Source organism: Brachycentrus maculatus, unplaced genomic scaffold (genome assembly GCF_059751285.1).
Source record: "Brachycentrus maculatus isolate JH-2025_06_01 unplaced genomic scaffold, ASM5975128v1 h1tg000176l, whole genome shotgun sequence".
NCBI classification, from domain to species: domain Eukaryota; kingdom Metazoa; phylum Arthropoda; class Insecta; order Trichoptera; family Brachycentridae; genus Brachycentrus; species Brachycentrus maculatus.
This window is the reverse complement of record NW_028280928.1, coordinates 225,338-241,500: the sequence shown is the minus strand read 5'-3', so window position 1 is coordinate 241,500 and position 16,163 is coordinate 225,338. Positions and strand designations below refer to the sequence as shown.

Genomic DNA, 16,163 nt, shown 5'->3' with positions numbered 1-16,163 from the left:
ATTACACAATGTGAATGATGAATGATAAGGAGAGTCATTTTTTTAGAGTATGTATTTTCACTTATTGATGAGAACATCTCGGCTGTCCAAACTTAAAACACAGTAAGGGACATTTTTTTTGTAGTACGTTTTTTTTTGCATTTTTGGACTAAGTAGAATCTACTTAGTCCAAAAATGCAAAAAAAACGTACTACAAAAAAATGTCCATTACTGTGTTTTGAGTTTGGACAGCCGATCTGTAGTTCTTAAAACTAGTTACGTTTTTACGAAAAGGAAAAAAAGTGTATTTCACAAAGTAAAGGCCAATTCAGTTATCAATGGGGTAAAAGGTAATGTGTTTTATATTTGATAAAATAAAACAACTCAATTCGAATAACAATTCATTTATTTTGTATCGATACTTTCCTTTAAATACGCTTAACAAAAAAGTACACTTATTGAATAAACTTTAAAAATAATAACAGTAAAATAATTATCATTTTTAAAACAAAACAAAATAACTTTTTTTAAAACATCGTCCACTTGTTTTGAAAAATGCATATTATTTTTGGAATACAATATGCTCCCATAAGAAATTTCTATTAATATAAACAAAGAAATAATACGACTGAAATCCAACTTCTGATAACTTTTCCACATTCTTTTGCACTCTTATAATTTACATTTATATATTTAATTAATAATAAAGACAAATAAAGAAATCAAATATTACTGGAATATTTTAAAATATCTTGCATTTTTATTGCTTTTAGAAAACAAATATGTTTCCATTTTAATTCTTTAGTTTTGAAATTTGTGTAATATATTTTTCGATCCAAAACTGTAATTTTTACTTAAATTTTTAATTTTTCTTTCTGATATTCATTTATTCATTTATTTGCCACTCATTGTAGTACAAAAGTAAATCAGTACTTTCAAACATTAGACTGAATAAATATGAATTAATATAGCTAATAAAAGACAGACAAATTTTTGATATTAGTCATTTTTTTTCAATGAAAAATACTCTTTATCAAAACTCTTAATATAATTATATAAATGAGAGATGACGTTTTTCATAATTCTCTTACAGTTGAAGTTTATGTGATATCACAATCTGTGTCCAAATTTTTGTTCACAATTTCTGGATTTAGCTCCAGTTACGAGTAATTTATATCAAGATTTTTTAAAGTTTTCTCAACAAGGATGAAATTTTTTTTTAAGTGAAGACAATCACAAGGCTATCATCATCTATCATATGCTATTTTAAGTGACAATCATCTATCATATGCTATTTTAAGTGATCTCTTTATACATACATGTAACATTCACCATTCTACCCAAATGGGTAGAATGGTGAATGTTGCTTGATAATTCAAGCAACAATACTAATCCAATCTCGGATGATATATTCCAGCTTTGATTGAGAACAAATTCCGTGTGCTATTTCTTCAGCACGGTGATTGTAACACGTGTAAAATGTGATCATTTAAACCAGCCTATGACAGGTTACAAGCCCTGTCAATGGCCAAACTTCTATATTTTTATTCACCTATATTGAGATATCGATAAAAAAAATCTTGTTATCTCGATGTCCTTTAAATAGAAAAGATTTTGAATCGCTTTTAAAACTCTTTGATTTTAATATCAGTTACGTTTGATTTCTTTACCGCCCTTGTTACGATAAATACAAGATATTATTTGCACACTTACTCGCTAAATTCTACGTTTTACAACATTGCTTACTCACATCTAGTCAACAGTATAACGGATTAATCAAAATTTGTTAATTACATCTAATTTGAAATTAACGCGGAATCATGAAAGATCCTATTCTTGATCCCAACAATAACGCAAATTATAATAACTAGCTAAAAAGTGTCTTTCGTATTGTTATATTAAACAGTTGAAGATAGAAAATACTCTTAGCTTTATGATTCAACCATTTGTATATAGTCTGGCAAATCACCGTAAGTCAAAACTATGTCAATTGTTTTTAACAGCGCCTAAAATGTGATAGTTTTTATTAGTTCTTAGTGCGTCAGATTCAAAAGATATCAATTTTGCCTTACTTATAACGTACAAGGCTTTACTTTATATGATAATGCCCTTCTTATAATGTACATTAAGCAAAATGCCTAATATTCTTTTTAAGTAACTTAGAGTAAGGATCAAATTAGATGGTGGACTGTGGCTAATTCATGGGGACTTCTCAGCACCTGCCGTTGTGATGAAAAAACCAGTAAAAAAAACTTTGCAGGATAAGACAAACTGTCACTTGATTTGCGACACAATGTTGAGTTCCATTTCTAAAGTTTTCGGAATTTTGAGTCTTATTTTTATTCAATTTACGGCCTCGCTAAATTTATCCCGAATGCTTCTATGTTTTAATACAAATTCCTATGACTCGTGACATATTCGATGTTACAGAAGTCCTTATTCAGATTTCTGCATAGCTCATAGAGACTTTCTTTTCTTTAAATGAAAAAAATCTAAATGAGAGACGTCTTGAAGTGTTGCACTATCCCACGTAAAGCTTTCAATCTGAATTTTATCATTAAAATTCAGAACCGTTCTAACCTATATATAAGAAGACTTTTAGGGGAGGCAATTAAACCTTTGAAAATTAGTTCTCTCAATTATTTAGAAGTACTTTAAAAAAATATATTTAGATGATTAATATTTGTAACGGTAATTTATTTAAGTTAAGAACTTGATGCTCACAAAATCAAGAGCACAAAACATTAATAAAAACGAAATCAACTGAGGGTAGTATTCAGGGTACGATTTTTGAATCTGTTCAAAATATGTAGGATTTGAGCGACATGTACCAAACTTTTGACAATAGTTCTGATTTTACAGTATTTATATCAACCACGTTCGGTGATAAATATAATAGCTTCTACCCGTTTTAAAATAAGCCATATTACTACATTATTAGCGGTTTAATAACATGATGTTTTGTTCACAAGAATTTTAAACATAATACTTGAATGAATAAACATTTCCTAGTACAAAGGTAGGACTAAGCTTTTAAACGTAACTACTCGAATATTTACAGTAAACATAAATAATAAAATAAAAACATTATTACTTATTTCTTCAGCTCCAATATGCATAATTTGTAAAGTTTATTTCAAATTAAGTGATAGGTATATTGGTATCTACATTTTTTTAATTTATGTATAGGGGCTTCATATGAGGCTAGATTATATACTTATAATTTATTTTAATAGTTAATCACTATCCATACTTTACTATTTTAAGGTTTAACTATTAAGATTTAACTTTTCTACAATTTCAATAGTAAATGAAAGTAATAATGTCGATTGAATCCTTGGGATTACAATAATATTAAATTCAATGATTTTGGTTTACTTTTGTAAAATACTACCTCAAGGTTGCTTCGCTGTAATATTTTATGAAACATTATTTTTCCTTAGACAAAACAATAAAAAAAGTCGAAGGATATCTTTCCTTTGGATACAGCGTCGGATTACTTGATTTTTCATTTTTGACTTGGTCCGTTAGTGTCGCATAGCCACCAAATGCAGATTTGACATTTAAAAAACAAAGTTACGAAAGTAGGCTAATATGTTATGAAATTATTTAAAAACTGGTGTTTTTTCAGTTTAACTGAATCTTAAGTTATTTCGTGAAATAAAGTAATGTAATAAAACGAAGAAAGTAATAAAACGGAGTGTCTCGTTTATTTTTTAGGAATAAAACAAGACCTCAAAAACTAAACAACATTGATTATTTACAAATCAATTTTCAATTTTGTTTTTCTGTCAACAAATCTTTTAAATTTATGTCGGAAGAACGGATGTTTATGTACAATAATGAAAAATAACTAAATTTGTTTGTTTTTAGTGGAGTTAAATAAATGCGATAAATTTAAATAATGTAGCAATTGGTAAAAAGACGCTACGAGTAACATTATTTATTATAATATTTAAACAATCTATGCAAATATATTTATTATTTACATGCGTTAAATACATTTTTCTAAAACATACTAGTTTGAAGCCCTCTAATATCAATTTATTGATACATTTTACTTATTTTAATAAGTAGCATTTGAATGTATGTACATCACATTTAAAATTGCAAAGATGTTCTTTCTTACAAATTATTTAGAAATTTAATCACTACAAATGGAATGAATAAAATTAAATATCTTTATTTTACATGTAATATTTTAAAATAATTAGATTTTAAAACCGGAATCAATTTGTTTTAAAATTTCAACCAAAAACGTCTTAATACCGGTGCCCACGTCCGTTTATTTGAGCAAACGCACCGCAAACTTGACCCAATTGCGTGATAGAGTATAGGAATAAACACAGACTAAAAAAAATTCTCAACGTTGCGTTATCGAAGCGTTTACTTAAATTGGCAGATGTGTGCATTGGCGGTTAGCATAACAGAAATACATAAAGTTGATAGTAAAAATTAATTTCAAAGAAGAACAATGAAGTTTTTTTATATAATTTACAATAATAGCCTTATATAAGTGTGTTTTCATACTTTGTTAACACCTTACAAATTGTATTGTTAATCATCTTTATATAAATTTAAAACATTTTTAGTTGTATTCATACATATTAATTAATTATATACATTTTATAACTAAAAAAAATCTTACTGTTGTATAGGTGGATCATGAAATGATATGGATACATTATATTTTTCATAATATAAATTAAATATACTAGAACAAAACATATTTTTAATAGTTCGTATGTACACAGTATATTCTTACATCATCATACATGCTTTTGGTAAATTAATTCACACATAAGAAAGATTTCATTTGCTTTATATTTTAACATCGAATTAAACCACTTCTCACTTCATTAAATTATTAAAAACATATGACTATTATAAGATTGAAAAAATCGTTAGAATTATCATTTAGCCTTATTTCACATATAATAAGGCATTCAGATTTTTTTTTAATCTTCATATTAAAATATCAAACATTGAAAAATGATAAATCCTCATATAATAATTTCAAATATTATAAAGCATTGTCAAGGATTGAGAAGTTATTCACCCTTGTATTATTATTTCAAATATATAACAGAATTGAGAAATAGTTTTAAAATGATCAATCCTTTTATTATCATTGAAAATATGATAAAGCATTGGGAATTGATCATAAAAATCCTCATATTATCATTTAAAATATGAAAACGAATTGAGAAATGTTTGAAAATGTACATTTTTATCCATGATCTTTGCGATAATCCTCATATTTTACTTTTAAAAATGATGCTGAATATTTGTCAATGGTATATCAAAATATTCAAACAGTTGTAAATTTACAATCGATATATATATATATATATATATATATATATATATATATATATATATATATATATATATATATATATATATATATATATATATATATATATATATATATATATATATATATATATATATATATATATATATATATATATATATATATATATATATATATATATATATATATATATATATATATATATATTTATCGAGTATTTCAAACGTTTTGAATCTAAAATTACGTTTTAATAACTGATCACCAAAATCATCAGAAATGGTGATGAGAAATGATCACCAAAAAATAAAGGTTAGTATTTAAATTCATCAACATCATTCATTTATCTTAAAAATAGTATTCTATTAAGGAATAGTTTTATATATATTTAACAAGATATATGAGTATAGCATTTTGGTGAAGGCTTTGATAACATGTGCGCTTTAATTATGACGATAATCATGTAGTGGTTGACATCAAAACAGTAGATTTATATACAAACACTTTACTAAAGATTGAAAGTTATTATAATTTTAGATTCTATAATCTTTCTACAAAATAAAGATATATGGCACGCCTAATTCTGGGTATCTGTACAATATATAATTATTTACATGATGATTTACATATAAAGTCATATTAATAAAATTTTATTATTGTAAGTACAATAAAATTTAAATAAATATAAACATCATCCTTGATATACATTTAAATATACAAAATAATGACATATTGATGAGAACGTCTTTAGTTCTCGAAATTATATAAAATAAACTCAAAAAGTTGTCTTATTTTACAAGTGTTTTATATTTATATTTAAATCATCATGTTGTTTCACAAAGTTGATACTTAATTAATAAAAAATAAAACTCAAAATACATTAAAATTATGTTTTGTATTTTTGCGTACGGTTATTGAAATTGACGGAGAATACATTATTTTTCAAAGATGGATGGGTTTGATAATTGACAAGCAAGCCTTTTTCATTAATTTTTATATTTAGTAGTTATATTATTCCAGTGAATAGTTTTTTTTTAATCGAAAATATACAAAATTTTCGAATGAATATGGATAGTTACAAACAAGCTTTAACAATTCAAATTACGATTTTGAACTGTCTACAGTACTAACAAGTAAGATTTTTCATCGAAAAATACAATCTTGACTTTGTCATTCATTTCCAAACATCATATATTAAACGAAATGTGTATTATAATTTGGTGAGTGGAAAAAGTGTGTAATTGACAAGCAAGCATTATTATCGTAAAATACAATTGTAACTGTGTATTGTAATTGACTTCTAAATATCGAAACATATACATAATATGTAATTTAATTTGGTTACTCTTATAAGAATTTAATTGGCAAGTAATATTTAAATATTCAAAATTATGATTTTTTTATTGGATTCAGTACTGACAAGTAAGCTTTATGATCGAAAAATACATACAATTGTGACTGAGATATGTAATTGACTCTTAAATAACGTAAATTATACGTAATATTTGTTTTAATTTGGTTAGTGGATAAGTATGTAATTGACAAGCAAGCTTTGTCATAAGAAAATCGTGACTGGATATTTTAATTGACTTCAAAATATTATAACTTTGTGACAGAATGAGGCATATAATTGATGAGCAAGCGTTAATCATTAAAAGTTACCATTTTTGCAACTGGGTAAGTCATAATTGACAAGCAAGCTTTTCATCAAAAAATACCATTGACTGGGAATTGAATTGACTTCTAAATGTTGTAAAATAAACGTTATGTGTATTATAATTTGATAAGTGTTATGTAATTGACAAGCAAGCTTATATCATTAAAAAATACTATTTTTGTAATTGGGTACAGTACTAACAAGTAAGTTTTATTATAAGAAAACAGCATAGTCACTGGATGTTGTAATTGACATTTGAATATCATAAAATAAACAACATCTGTATGATATTTAGTCAGAGGATAACGTATGTAATTGACAAACAAGCGTCAATCATTAAAAATTACTATTTTTGAAACTTAGTAAGTCATAACTGACAAGCTAGCTTTATCGTCGAAAAATACCATTATGACTGGGTATTGCAATTGACTTTTAAATATCGTGAAATATATGTAATATGTTTTATAATTTAGTGAATGGATATGTATGTAATTGACTAGAAAGCGGTGTCATGTTTGGAGCGTTGAGATATCCAATAGTAATTGAGTTTAAGATATAGGTAAGTAAAAAAGATTTTTATGTATATGTACGCTTACAAATTTTAGTGACATATTTAATTACCAAATTACGAAAAGTTAATTGATTTTATTATGTTATAAAGTTATGACATCGATTCATATAATATTTATCCCATACACAACGACGGTTTCAAATTGATATGTAATGATATATGTATATACGTACACAAATTTCACATAAAATAATGTAACGGACATTTATACATTCAATCGAAAAGATATTTTTATACACTATGTTACAATACATAAAAGATTTCTTATAATAATTCTCAGCAATCGGAGTCGATAATGAACATCCGAGTGAGTTTTTTTCCTAAAATCTATGATATGTTTGCGATATAAGTCGGTTATTGCTATAAATAGACTTAATATTAGTATTACTAATGTGTAATTAGAGGTAATTTAATGACAGTTTATTATAAAGTGACATTAAAAAAACCTCGTTTATAGCTAAGCACTAAATCCTTATAATAAGTGGTATATAGTGTTAATTTATAAATGATTTTTGAAAGGTGCGTTCTGCAACCATTTCTCTTCCTTAAAATGTAAATAATTGAATGATGGGAGATATATATACAGCAAGAAGAGAGACAGTTTTTAATTGACATCAAGTATAATAATCTCTTTTTTAGACGGACTGGGCATCAATACAATTAATATGGAGAGAAAGAAAGCATTCCACCAAGATATTACGTAAGGATTTGTTTTTGTAATATAAAATATGTAGTCAGGAATTGGGGTTGGATTTAAAATGGTCTTTATTCATATTTAAAAATTAAAATTCTTGAATGAGTGGTTGATTATACTTTTAATTAACTCTCTGATTAACAAATCCTGTCTAAAATATTCGGAAAAATGTGGGTTTTCCAATTACAGTGTTAGTGATTGACTTTCTTGGTTTTTCAGTTTGTTAAACTTGAGCGAATACTGACTTTTTATAGTAATTTTTTACTATATTTAACTATCATACGTATGTATTATTGTACAGTTCTTTCAATAATAATACAACAGTTGTACGATTTATTGTAATATTTTAAGGTAATTTTTTAATTCACATCTTACTGTAAATCTGTATTTTTTATTATTGTCTGCTAATCTGACTTTTTGCGTTCTGATCATCGCTCAGTCCTAAAAATGATAAATCAGAGGGGTTCTATTGTACTATAATGATGTTTCCACTCAATCTCTGAATATTATTAGATTTTTTTTAAATGAATCATTTTAAATTAAGGTCAATATTTTTTTTTATCCAGAGCTTAATATTGAATTTCCAGAACGTCGAGATATATATAAAACTGTCAATCTCCTATAAGCCATTTTTATTGCTTTGTGATATAATTTTATAATTGAAAATACGTTCAAATATATATATAGCTTCATATTATTTACAAAATCAAATAATTTACAAGGCGTAATAAATAATTAATTCCTACAAAAGTTACATCCATAAAAGCTGCTTCTATCATAATATGCTGTTAAAAATATAAATAATAATTAACATTCAATTTTTAAGTAAATTTGTATTACATTCATAGGTAGAAGGAAACTGAAAAGAATATTTATATTTTATTTTTTATAAATGTGAATAATAATAAATAAATACATATAAATATTTTCCAATAGATATTTTCTTTTAATATTAGCTTATCTTTACGAAGGTTAATTTTACAGATCTTTTATAAATTGACAAAAGGGTAAAGATTACTTTCAAAATTACAGTTCAGTGTGCTACAGTCCTGATATAAATATATATGTATATACATATAAAAACATTTTGATATGTTTATGATTTAGGCAAAAATTAATTCATTTTAGTAGAGGAAAAATTCCTATTCATCCAACTTGAACGTGCTCTGAACACAAATATACTACAGTCTTTATATAGATCGCAAAACTTTGTACATAAAAAGTAGAATATGATTGAGTAATTTGTGAAAATGATCATCTAGCAAAGGGTCTCATAACCATAGTTTCACTAACCGTATATTTTTTTAAACGTTGTTCAATTCTCGGTATGATTTGTTTTTAAAATATTCATCCAACAATAAAAAAAAACAATTCAAAATTAGGCTATATGCGAAAGCTTTACTCAGGCCCATTATTTTTTTGTGTTTTTACCTTTTGATGAGAACATCTGTAGTTCTCTAAACTAGTCGTGTTTACATTAATAAACTTAAAATTGGTCTTAAACAAGTGCTCTGCTTTTATATTAAAATCATCATGTTTCCACAAAGTTTTCGCCAAATTACCTTTATTAATAAGACCCATTTATATTGATGGCTGTAAAAAATAAATTGTGTAAAGTCGTTTAAAAAAAAATAATGTAAAAAAATTAATGGTTTTAAGTCGTTTGAAAAAAACGGTTTTAAGTCGTTTCATTATTTTATGAATTCATTTCAACGCTTCAAGGCCTATATAACAGATGATGTCCAATGTGTATTGTATCGTGTGTAGGTATATATTCAGACTTTCATATTACATTCTCCAAAATTGCTCATATGGTCATTTTCAACCCCCAAATCCATGGGTCCAAACAAAGAGCCCGTAGTGATGGTAGGTCAGATTAGAACCATTACAAAAATTACCTTTTCAGAGCTTTTCGTACGGTTTTCAAATAATTCATATTAATCCAAATATGTCTTGCAATTAGATGATGAAACATCAGTTTCGGATAATAATTTCTACGTTTTTCATATGTTTTGTCATATCACGACAGTACCTTGCACGGACGCCGATGAGACGGTATCACTGTATAGGTGAGTAGTTATCATATATATTTCTTACATGTTTATCTTGTTTTGGACTCACAAACGCAGAATACGAGTTAAAAAAAACTCTGTATGCAGCGATTCAAAGTAATTTTTTATTTCATTGAAATTTGGTACTTAAAATTCTCTACGATTCCAAAGACGAGACCATCAGCATCTTGAAAACGTATTTTATTTATTACAATATATCTAGGGGGATTGTTACTTTCTGCAGACATAATAATGATATGAAATAGCATTCATTTATCTGGATGGGAGGTCCGTGAAACTAAAAAGTTTATGAAACCCACATATTGCAAGTAGTTTGATGATACGAGTAACTAATTGTAACTGGATATCACCACAACAAATAAACACAGCATATCTACATAATATCATATTGTACATATATTACACTCAACATGACTAGAAAACTCATCAAAATTATTCTTATAAATACATATACCTTATCATGACAGCTCTTATAACGCCATGATAAGTGAATCGTATAGTATATAGGCACCTATGTACAAGATAAATTGTTTACAATAATAATTTTTACATATTTCTTATTCTTTACATCTTAATTAATATATAATATATTTTTAATTGATCATTAAATTATCTTACAACTACGATCGAATCAAAAGATTCTTGATATGTATCTTTACCTTGGTTGTAACAGCTGTGTATCACATCAGTGTTAGTTAAATACCTTATTGATAGTAAATTAATAAAAAAGAAAAAATATTTTTTGGAGTAAATATTAATTTTATTTAATCAGTTTGTGTATTTTTAGAATTAAAATGACTTATATTTACTTATAGAAATGGGAAAATAAGTAAAATATTGTTAAGAACATATATTTGTGAACAAAATTCTCCATATCTGAGTCATTAGCCTGTTGGGATTATAAATATTAATTGATTTTCCAGGCTTATTATATAATATGGCTAGCATGTCTGCCTGAAATGTTTTAATTAAATTTAATTTAATTTAATACAAACTTTCTATCACCAATACTATTGTAATTCATAAAAACCTTTTTTAATAGTCTAACTTCAGTTTCAATATATTTATGGCAATTTCTATTATTTTTCTTCATTTTAGTCTCATAGTTTGGTAGATATTATAATACGATATGTATTTATTCACTATTATTGAGTTCTCAAGATCGATTCTGGAAAGGGTCTTTAAATATATTACAAGAGAAATGCTGATTTCTTATTAGCCTTTTGTAATAACCGTATCAATTGGAGATCAGATAAAAAAATCTTTAAATATTTCAACAAAAAACATGTTTCATTAACTTGATTTATATGAAGAAATATTTTCTTGTTTAGTTTCAATATCAAATTAAAACCAAACATAAAAGTAACGTATCCCAAAAGTATAATTGTTTTGCTTCGACGATATTTAATTCCAATAATACACAAACATATCTAAATAAAATTAAATATTTAAAACTATTACTAGAGTAAATATATTCTTTACATATTTTGATAAATGAAATCCTAAAGTTACAATTATTTATATATAAGCAGAGGATAGAGTGCTTTATAATATTTTTTTCATAAATTACTTTATGAATATATGTAGTAGTTTATCAACACTTATGTACGAATCTACAATTTTCCTTAAAACTTAAAGGTTCTAGAAATTGTATCGAATAATTTAAAAGTTTTAAAAGGATAATTTTTCAGAAATAACATCAAAGTTAACTTGTTGAATTTTATACGAAACTTACAAATATACTCGTATGTACGAGAATTCGTAACCAAAATGGTTTCGAATTTTATTTGAGATGTAGGTACCTATAAACTCGAATTACGGACATGATTGATTATTTATTTCACGAAATTATTTATAAAAGTAAACTTGTAAAGTAATTGGGTAAATTGTTTCAGGCAAAATATCCTATTTCTTTCATTTATGAAACAATTTTCCCATTAGCCCTGATAAATTGCTATCCGTATATCGCGTTCCGGTTGCCGCAAAATTGACTCCGGTACTTCGCGTTTAATTCCGTCCTTTTGAATCCCTTTGTTGTATGATTATACTGTCATATTATACGAGTACACACACTGAAACCCTGAAGTAGCAACCCTCTGGAAATAATGTATCTTTTAAAGGGTGGAAGTTAATTGTTTCACCCGAAATTACAAAGTTTTGCAAGAAAATTGGCAATTTCTGTTAATAAAAACATATTCAACAAATTAACTTGTGATTTTCATAGAAACATATTTTTTTGATAAATATTTAATAATTATCTTAAATTCCTCGCCTAAATGGATTGCTATCACCGCCTCCACCTTGAGATTGCGGTGCATTCCTGAATGGGTTACTATCTCCCGATTGCGCTGGTTGCTGCGGCTGCTGGGGAAGCTGTCTCGCCCCTTGGGGTGGCCTCGCAGGTGGCCCAGCTCCTGCTCTCTGGTATGCGCCTCCTTGTTCCACGTAACCAGGCTGATAATTCTGGTCAGTTTGGCCCTGGAACCCACCCTGATGCTGCTGACTTTGATAGCCTTGCTGCTGATACCCATGCTGAGATGAATACCCATTGGGTTCCATAGAATCCACGCTTGTCTCCTGCATATTACTGTCTTGCATGTTAGAGTACTCTAAATGGTTTTTGAGCTCGCTCATCACAGGTTTTTGGTCTTGTAACGTGTACGTTTGATATTCTTTGTTCGGAGGATCAGACATGAGGATATTTGCCTCGTCCTCAAACGGTTTGAAATCGTAGATGTGTTTAAGGTATATCAACACTGGAGCGTATAAGAGATTACTGAAAGCAATCCCAAAGTTTAAGGCTGTGAAACCGATGGCTTCCACTACGTTTCCTGCAATTATAGGCCCAATCGCATAAGCGAACGAATATGATATGTCCGCTATAGCGTAAATACTTCCATATACTGAAACGTATCTGACATCTACTAAATACCCCAGAGTTGGTAACAACGCGGTGTCTATTAAAGCAATTCCGAAACATATGCCGCAGATCGGAATCATGAGCGCTTTATAAGAACTTGCAAATGGAATCATAAAGCAACAGACTCCTTCGAGTGCTAATCCAGATGCCGCCATTAGCCATTGATGTTGAGGATATAATCTTGCCATTTTTACAGTTATGATGACACCAAATACGTGTGGAAAGAACGCTGGTAACCAAATCATACCAATTTTCCAGTTGTCAGTAGTTAAATTATCTTCCATCCACAATGAAATTGTTGGTTCCAAAAACGCGAGCGCTACGTTGGACATCATCAAAGCACCAGCACACACCGCAATGTAAGGATCCATCAAGAGCCTCCAAATGGGAATGGTTGGAGGTTTTACTTCCTGAGCTTCTCTCATCTGTTGTTTCAATGGCTTCATTACAAGAAGTAACATAAATCCGTCCAATAATGATACGAAAGCAAGAATCAAAAATGGCACTTCCTTTCCAGCAAACTGATACAAGGCACCTCCAAATGGAGGTGCCACTAGGCATCCGAAACTGATAAATGCTAGTGCGATTCCGAGAGCTTTGGATCTCTCATTCTCTTCTGTGAATCGGTCAGCTATCATAGCGAGACCAGCGGTGTCCGCGAATGCTGAGCCAACCCCTTGTAAACTTCGAGCAAAGAAGAGCATACTGTAGCTTCGCCCACAGGCGAAAACCGATGTGGAAAGGAACATGATGATTAATCCTATCATCATCGGAACATCATAACCAATCTTGTCAATGAGCGCCCCAGAAAATGGGTTTATCATTAGTTGAACAATGGCTTTAGAAGCAAACAAGAGACCAGTAGCGGAATCCTGGCCTTCGTGTGTGTGAGGTGTCCTTTTAGTAGGTATAACTGTTGTATTTCCCACTTTTATAGCTGGTAAGTATTCTATGATGTCACTCATATCTCCCCATGCTCCTATATATCTCAAATAATCGGGAATAATTGGTACTATAACCATGTACAACATGTTATCCAATAACAGTGCTATAGAAACGATGACGAGAATTAACTTCCTCTGGGCTTTTGGCTGTTGTAATTTCTCCCATACGATATCCCTAACTTCTTTTACTTCTAAATTTATAAACGGCACCGTAGTGGCATCCACCTTCTGCCAGAAAGATTTTGGTGCGTCATCCATCTTGAAATGATTTTTCGGCTTTTTCAACAAAACTCAATCACGATTTTCTAAAAGAAAACATACTTTTTTATCACGTTTACTTCTTTTCACCAAACCACTATGCTTTCGTTGTTTCACTTTGAATATCTTGACGAGAGAGAATAATTTCTATCCTCATGCACTTTTGAGTTACGGCATTGAGTCAGTTATTTATTTTGAACGAGATAAGAGATCATGAACTGCGGAGGACGAGTGCGCCACCAATCCATCGGACGCCAACAGGACGGGAAAACCTGACAACAGACAGAAACAAACATTTCATTAGATACCATTCATCTTCAGTCATTATTTGGCATTTAGAATTATGATGAAAAAGTTGGAAATAATTGGAAAAATCAAATGCCATCTACAAAAGGGATGAACCAAGTTTGTTTTTGGTCTATACGATACTCTTTAAAAAAATACTTGTATACTTTGTGTATATTTTTTAAGCTTTTTAAATGTCTCTTGAACTTTTAATTTAATATGGATTTAGGGATGTTGACATTGGATTGGTTCGCACTCGCCCACCGATGTTCCTAGAACATGACAAGAAAGAAAAACTAAACAGTATTAAACATATATAAATTTAAAAATAAATTTTAATCGTATTTTTATAAAGCTCCATTAAAAGTAAAAACAAATGACTGAAGTAACTTATTAAGAAAAATAATTGTCCCAACAGCAAAGAAGAAATCTTTCACAAAAGTTTTTCATTTAAATCAAATTATCACATTTTAAAATAAAAGTTGAAAATGTTTAGAAAAAAACTCATTTCATTTCAATTGTACATAAAATTATTTTCACTTCAAGGATCTCAACCGGATTTCTGAAGTAAAAGGCTTTTCTGCAAATCTCTCAGATACTGAAACGCAATTTTCTCAAGCGTGGAGTACAAAAGGATTCTTGAAAATAGGCGAAAACACTACCTGAAAAGTAAAGCCTTCAGACGGTGTAGTGCCCCAGGGAATGGGGGGTTGTCTGAGAGCTGAAAGAATATACCTTTATATGTCAAGGGGGTAGGAAAATGATGAAAAAAAAAATTGTTTTTTTTTCAAAGTTTTATAATCAGGGTAAAGAGCGGAAAATCTCAATTTGGCTGTATAAACATGTTTTTCGTGCTTTTTTCCTAATCTTGACCTATCTAAGAGCTTTGCTTTGATATTTATTTTTCTTAAAATAAGATAACTTTGTCAGAATTAATGACACTATATCAACAACAAAAATGTCTGGGTGTTGACAAATGTAGGTTAAATTGAATTTTTTATTCTGTTTTTTTATTTAATTTTATTTACAAGCAAAATAATAACTATATATAAAGGAATTATAGGCCAAAAAGAAATATTAAATCACGAATATCGATCTAGATATCCGATATTTATGTATAAACATATGTACACGTGTATTTAAATAAAATAACACTTGTATTATACCGCTTGATGAGTTTTATTTCATTACACACGACTAGTTTCAAAAACTACAGATGCTACAGGTGAAAAGTAATACTTTTGCTTTAACAGTTTTACTTTTCACCTGTAGATGATAACATCTGTAGTTTTTGAAACTAGTCTTATGTAATGAAATAAAACTCATTAAGTGGTATTATACAAACTTTTTTTTTAAATTTTAATAATTATCATATCATTCCATAAAGTTAATGCCAAATCAATTGATAATACACATGTTTTATGATAGTAAATTAAATTATTTGTAAAATTCATAAAACACATCGTTTT

At 28.2% G+C, this 16,163-nt stretch overlaps 2 protein-coding genes across 2 annotated transcripts in view; both read right to left on the bottom strand.

Annotated features, from left to right (window-relative positions):
* Positions 1-16,163, bottom strand: part of ChAT (Choline acetyltransferase) — a 155,817-nt gene that overhangs the window by 39,333 nt on the left and 100,321 nt on the right. The window lies entirely within an intron of this gene.
* Positions 5,514-16,163, bottom strand: part of VAChT (Vesicular acetylcholine transporter) — a 37,589-nt gene continuing 26,939 nt past the window's right edge. The window contains exon 2 of the mRNA XM_088262261.1: positions 5,514-14,681. Within this exon, the coding sequence (XP_088118387.1) occupies positions 12,547-14,409 (1,863 nt within the window). The 5' untranslated portion in view covers positions 14,410-14,681 and the 3' untranslated portion in view covers positions 5,514-12,546. The remainder of the gene's footprint in view (positions 14,682-16,163) is intronic.